Source organism: Astatotilapia calliptera, chromosome 3, assembly GCF_964374335.1.
Source record: "Astatotilapia calliptera chromosome 3, fAstCal68.1, whole genome shotgun sequence".
NCBI lineage: Eukaryota > Metazoa > Chordata > Actinopteri > Cichliformes > Cichlidae > Astatotilapia > Astatotilapia calliptera.
This window is the reverse complement of record NC_137424.1, coordinates 83858740-83865956: the sequence shown is the minus strand read 5'-3', so window position 1 is coordinate 83865956 and position 7217 is coordinate 83858740. Positions and strand designations below refer to the sequence as shown.

General features: G+C 39.9%; 1 protein-coding gene across 1 annotated transcript; it reads right to left on the bottom strand.

Moving 5' to 3' along the window:
• Nucleotides 1–627: 627 nt before the first annotated feature.
• On the bottom strand, nt 628–2726 carry LOC113017977 (GTPase IMAP family member 9-like). The gene is made up of 2 exons (XM_026161058.2): nt 2577–2726; nt 628–1801 (listed from the first exon to the last, which is right to left on the bottom strand). The coding sequence occupies exons 1-2, from the start codon at nt 2584–2586 to the stop codon at nt 1029–1031; spliced, it is 783 nt and encodes a 260-aa protein (XP_026016843.1). The 5' UTR covers nt 2587–2726; the 3' UTR covers nt 628–1028.
• Between the last annotated feature and the right edge of the window lie 4491 nt (nt 2727–7217).

Sequence of the window (7217 nt, the reverse complement as noted above, 5' to 3'; positions counted from 1 at the left end):
ATGGAGCTCAGCCACCTGCAGGCCTGAGGGGTGTGGCCCTGCGGAAGGACTGGCCACACCTGAAGTTCATGCCACACCTGTTGGTGATCAGGGCTCGTCGGGGGAGCTACTTAGGAGAGAGTTGGAGCTCCCACCGGCGCGGGATCATTAAGCTAAGACTCCAAGTCAGTGTGTAGCATTAGGAAGTGCGGATCGTGTGTGTGCGCGCGGGTTCAGTGTTTAACGGCTGCTTCTGTATTGTCCTGCAGGTGAAACGAGGAACCAGAAGGGCAGCACGCACAGGGTGTGCAGAAACACAACAGCGGGGAGCACGAGCACAGACGTCGGAGTTCGACGCGCACGGGGTTCGAGGGAGCAACGGGGAGTTATTGTGTTTACAGCTTTCCACTGTAAATAAAGATGATGTCATCAATGTTCATTAATATAATTGTAGTTAATATTTGACCTAAATATGTGGGTCTTATGATTTGAACATGTAGGTTAGATTTATATGCTTATCACAGTGATTCCATCATATAAAACACTCGAGTGAAGGTATAGTGTATATGAGTATAAATGACTACATAGTATATATGTGAGTATATGTCCAGTGTATACAGGTATATATGTCATAAAAAAACCACAACATTGCTTTATTTTTTTTTATTATTATGTTAGAACAAAAAAGAAACATGAAGCAGTGCATTGTCTTCTCTGGAAACTAGTTGATTTCAGTTTCATTCGTTCCCACTCCAGTAACAGCACAAGAAAACAACCTTCATCAATAACCTGGTTGATTCATGATGCAACATTCAAGATTTTGCACTTAGTGAGTATGCAGGAATTTCCTAACAAATGTGACATTATTAGACAGGTTGATAGTTTCATATTTAAAAATTGAAATATTCACATCACCAATTAATAACTATTGAGGGTAAATTGTCCTAATCTATGTAGGTTGCTGATAAATTCAGTAAAACCAGTGTAACTTTCATAAGCTGATGTGTAATGCTGGCAAATATGATAGTAATGATAGCAAATACCAACTTTCATTGTATAACACAAACCATTGTGGCAACCTTTATAACAGATATCAAGAGCCCCAAAAGCATCTCAATAAATTCAGTGTCTTTCTCTACCTGCTCTCTTGCAGAGGTGGCAGTGACATTTGGATTTTTTATCATACATTTTTTCACTTCTTTTCTTATGGCTCTCTCAGCCTCTTGCAACATTTCATTGGTGTAGTAGCTTCTTCCATTTCTCTGAACCATGGTGTTGATCTTCTCCAGCAGCTCTCTGACCTGAGACGGATCACTGCTTCTGTTGTTAAAAACATGAACTCCTCCATGACACTGATGGATGAAGTCACTGAGAGCTTTATTTTCACTAATGAATTTTTCAACAGTGTGGCCATCAGCCTGCATGTCATCTCCACGGGTGAACAAGGCTATGGTGTAACCTGCTGCTTTTTCTCCAAAAATCTGCTGAATCATTTTCACTGTTTCTTGTTCTTCACTTGTAAATCTGCCAGCTTGAATCACAACCAGGAACACATGAGGACCAGGAGAAGCAAAGGAAATGCATTTGATGATCTCTCTTTTCACTTTTTCTTGATCTTTAGTGTCAAACAGACCTGGAGTATCAACTACAGCCAGAGCTTGACCCTCAAACTCTCCTGTTTCCTTCTGACACTCTGATGTCACTGAGCCAGCAGATGATGTAGATTTAAAAGCCTTTCTTCCTAAAATGGTGTTTCCTGTTGCACTCTTCCCAACTCCAGTTTTCCCAATGAGCACCATTCTCACACACTGATCTCCTTTGTCTGTTGGGCAATAAGACATATCATTTAGATTGTTAACAATATTATAAAATAAGAAACACATCTGAAACATTTACCATGTAGATATATTAATTATTTGACCGTGAAACTAACACACAACCAACATGATGGTTGTGGAGAAATACCACATTTATGCATCACACACCCGATAAACCTAAGATTTCAAGGATGAGGGAATGGAATGTTTAGGGTTTAAAATCTCTTTTGTGAGAATGTTCTGGGCTCAGATTTTGCAGCATAATCAGAAGAACCCTCTCCCAGTCCAAATCCTACAGCTGACTTGAAATATTTTTGAATGAATATGAATGGCTGGATCAAGCTCACTACTGTCTGAGAGCTGAGTGTTATCACAGAGCTCAAACCTATAGATGGAAGTCCTTTCCTTCATCACTTTGAAACTTTATAAAATATGAAAAGAATCTTTCATCTTTAATTTGCTGTATTTGAAGATCATCTACTCACTGAACGATTCACAGGAAAAGCTTTTGACAGACATTTGCACAGCACTGTCGAACATTTATGGAGCAACTTCTTCATCAGATGGAACAAAGTACATCTGATGTATACATTAAATATAGAGTCAAAATATTAGAAATGTATTTATTTATTTATTTTTAAATGTCATGAAAAAAACTAAAATCAACCGTTTAGAAATTTGGCTCTTGAGCCACCTGTTTAAATTCTGTTTTTGTTTTAACTTTATCCAATATTAAAATGAAACTAATTAGAAACACATTCAAGTTATAGATGTACTTACCACTGGCCATGTTTGTCTATATCAAGTACTTTTTCTGTCTCTCTCTATGTTCTTCTGTTGAATGTCTTCTTTCCCTCTCAGCTCTGATTATAACCTTGCTGTAACTCCTCCTTCTAAGCACATGTATCCTCATGTTAGGCTATTATGGGAAGTCAGGTATGCATATATCAGAGTCTACCAATGTATGCTGGCTGTTTTATTGGATGCATTACAGAGGAGGAGCTAATTTCTAATCTGTCTGTGATATCACTTCTGTGAATCTGGAGCGTACGTAAACAGAATTAAAATGTAGGACCCAAATTAAAACTGAGCATGTGAAAAGCTGAAAAAAAATGTTCAGGAATATTAAAAAATGTAAAACATACTTAAGACTTGTAATGCGTTACAAGTAATGTATTACTGTAATCGAATTACTTTTTTTTACAAGTAACGAGTAAAGTAAGGGATTACTATTGCAACAAAGGTAATTAGATTACTATTTCCTTCCCATAAGCACGCTGTGTTACTGAGTTACTAAACGGTGACTTTGTTTGTGAGAGTGTCTCATGACAATGATGTACGAGCGTGCAACGTCCGTGGCAGCAACAGATGTGTGTAGATCAACAATGGATAACATGGAGTGTGGGGGAGAGTATGACCATGCAGTGTACACTCTTGGAAGTACTCACATTACTTTGAGTTTTATCCTGTAAAAAGTAACAAAAACATTACTGTCTGCTGTACACTCTGTGTGGGAAGAAAACTTCTTTCTACATTGAAAAATTAAACTTCAAATCTGAGCGAGCTCCGAGCACACTGCTACAGCAATGTGAAATTCACAGAGAAACACCCGGATCTCCCGGGTGCTGAGCAGAATGATGCAATTTTAATGAACTTAATGTAACAAACTTCAATTCACTTCAGATCTGAGTCCCATTCATTGCTCCATTTGGATCATGTGTGCTACAAGGATACCTGTGGATCCAAACAGTCCCAGCAGTGTGTCCCTTGGCATAACAGAGACGTGAGATTCCCTCACTGCAGATTTCTCCACTAAATTGTCACCAACTTTGTAGGTGACTGGATGGTGGTGGAGAGGCAGTAAAATGTCACAACCTATTTCAGAGGCGTATGTGTTCAGCCTAATATTCAATCTTTTTATTAAAAAACATGAAGTTCAGTGTTCTTTTACTGGCACGACTGCCCAGTTAGAAGAAAAACCAATGGGTCCATCTAGTTGATGCTATTGGACAGGAAGCGATCAAAACTGCTGTTAGAATAGACGAAATAAAGACATAAAGCCAAACTAACCTAAATCTTTCTCTCTCTCTGTGTGTCTGAGTGAATGGCGGCATGAATTGAGCGGTGGACGGGAGTGTCGGAGGGAGTGGTTTTCTGTTTTCGAGTTCATTCCTATCCTTACTATTAAGCGTAACTTTTTTTTCAACACACAGGTGGTTTTGTTTGTTTGTTTTCTGCGAGCTTGGTTTGGCCCGTTGTTGAGTTGGCACAGAGTTTGAGAGGCTGACATGCCATCATGCTGTCAAACAGACTGTGAACTGTTTGGTGGAGGAGGCTGGTTTAGGTTTAGGAGAGGTGGTGAGTTATGACGGCGTGATATCTGCCTGTCATATGAATGGTGCGATTGTTATCTTTCTTGATAAAATATCTAAAGTTCATGATTTGGTGGAAAGAGGTATCATTATTCATGACATTTTCACGCCCATTTTCTTATGTTAGTGTTAAGAAATATATTCTAAAACACTTCTTCAGCAGAGACTCAGAGAACAGAAACACACAGAACTTCTTGCTAGCAAGGGCAGCCTCCAGAACTGAGACTCGCGCATGAGAGACTGCCCCGGTCTTTATTTATACTTCAGTGGGTGTGTGTGTGTGTGTGTGTGTGTGGGGGGGGGGGGGGGGGGGGCGGGTCAGAGTGTGACCCCATAAATGACTTCTCTACACCTGCTGGTCTCGAAGTGCAGCAGTTAATCAAACCAAAAGGCACTTAGACTAAGACAGATATAGCTACGTTAATCCGTAAAACATAACTGCAACCAGAGTCCAGTTGCGATGAATCTCCTGGTCCTTTTTCTTGGTCCTTGTGGTTTGTGTAGAGCGTGAGAGGCGAGGAAACACATCTGTTGTTTTAAATTTTCTGTCTTTCTCAGGCAAGCATTGTTTTTTAGTTTCATTTGGATTGAACTCATTAATCAATTTGACTTTTAGACATTTCACAGATTCTTTTCTTGCTCACACACATGAGAAAACAAAGAAAGGAAAAAACAACAAAGGTCATCTGTATTCCACCTCATGATTCAAAAACCACAAACACTGCATTAAGTTATGACTCATAATCAGTTTCTCCACCAAAAATAAATCATTGTATCACAAGATTTATGGTAACTAGAAAAACAAATGAAAAAATTAGTCGAGTTCATTGAACAACATCCTTCAAGTTGATGAACAACACTTGCCCACTTTTTCTCAGTTCCTAGGGACACAAAATCATTTCTTCAAACTTTCTTGTTTCATTTCCATTACAGTTGCCATCCACCTCTGACCTCCTCTCTAAATAACACAGATATGATCCCATAAAGAAGGAAAGAATGTTTCTGTCACTCAAAAACAAATAGAAAGCATTTATTTGGACACAATAAGACAAGGTACGACCTCTCCCATACTCCTAGGATGTGGGGGTGAACGCCAGAACACCCTGGAATGTTACAGACCTCCTAGGATGAGACATTCTTTCAATATGCCACCAACTATATACTTCTAAACCAGTGGTTCTTAACCTGGGTTCGATCGAACCCTAGGGGTTCGGTGAATCGGTCTCAGGGGTTCAGCAGAGCCTCCGCCGTGACATGCACAGTTCATTTTGTGCACCAGTAAAAAACATATGTATGTCTTGAATTTGAAAAAAATCATATTTTATTTTTCACTAAAGAGGGGTTCAGTGAATGTGCATATAAAACTGTTGGGGTTCAGTACCTCCAACAAGGTTAAGAACCACTGCTCTAGAGTACTTCAGTATACACACACACACAGAGGATTTGTAAAACATGAATAACACCTACATGTTCAATTCAATGTACACATAATGTAGGACTACAAATACTGGGATATACTGTACTGTTGCCATCAAGGAGTTGGCATCAGGTGGGTACTTGTGTGGAACCCAAGTTTCCTAGAATGCATTTCAAATGAAGTTCAAAAGCATCAATGGTGGAGGTGATCAAATAAAACTGTAAAGATTTTAAATAATCCTGTTTCTGTGTCACTAAGGTTTTAAGATGCAATTATGTGAACATGTAGATGTGTAAACTTCAAATATCTGATTGGTTTATACTGATAGCACAAATTTGCAAAAAGGCTGTGATGAATTCAGAGACCTGGTCTTGTCCTTGGGGAAATTCTGGTAAGAGAGAGGACTAAGAGACAGGTGAGACGCCAAGAGAGACAGAAAAGGAGTGAGAGTTTTCCCCTTGCTTTTACCCTGTGGATTTTCCTGGAGACCTGATCCCTGCACCCTTGTATATAGCGCTTCTCCACTGTCGCACATTTCACCTGGTGTTTGTGAATAAACCCCCTGTTCTTCCTTTGGGCGAAAGAGTTCTGGGTTTGAGTCCTCCAGTTACCGTAACAGGCTGCTGTCACATTAAACACTTCACACCATCAAAGAGTCTGACGCTGCGACTTACAGCACAAAGGACAGCTGCCGCACCCTGATATGACTTTAATTTGATCAATCATTAATGTTTGGAGGCTTTCTGCTCCCACCCTGAACAAACCTGAGAACAAATAATATGATACAACACCCATACTGTACACAGCAATCTACAAATAATTTTAAACCTGCTACACCCTGATATGCCTTTATATTAATCATTGACCCTCAAAGCTGTGAACAAAATGCTAAACCTTTCCTGAAACATTTCGCTGACTCCTCATGAGTGTTTAGAGCCGAGCCCCAATTCTTCTCAGCAGTTCACACACAGCACTGACTTTGTAACTAATTAAAGTGAAATGTCAGTGAAAATGTGGCTATCAGTGTCTTAGTTTAATGACTAAATGTTTCAATGTGCTACTGAAAAAAATAAACTAAAAAAAAACAAAAAGCAGTGCTTGCTATTAAACAGCTGGCATCGTGATCTGGTGATACGCAATGTTTTTTGTGTTATTTTACACATTCTACCAGTGTGCTTTGCCAGTATTTGCTGACATCATAAAACTCTCATAAGACTCGACACAAGAAATAATCCTGAATTGCTTTATTTAAGTATCAGAACATGAGACAAAGCTCAACCAGCAGCACTAAGACCTGATCCTGAACCCTGAAGCTCTATGACTCATTTCATCACAACCCGGAAACAATATCCTACATCTGTGAGCCAGCGTGAGAAAATCCAGCCAACGACACAAACTTAGATTCAAGGCTGTGCACAAAAACAGCCACACAAAGACATGTTTAAGGACCTGCTGACTTTCCGTGCCCACCCTCAAGGCCCTATATGTATGTGTTATGAGAGTGTGAGTAATGTGGATGTCTAATTTGTGGAATAAAATTGAGGCACAGGTGGCCAGAAGGGGAGGGGGGGATGCCTCCCCTTCACCCTGGTGACACACCCGCACCCCAAGGCCCTACTTGTGTGGGTGGGT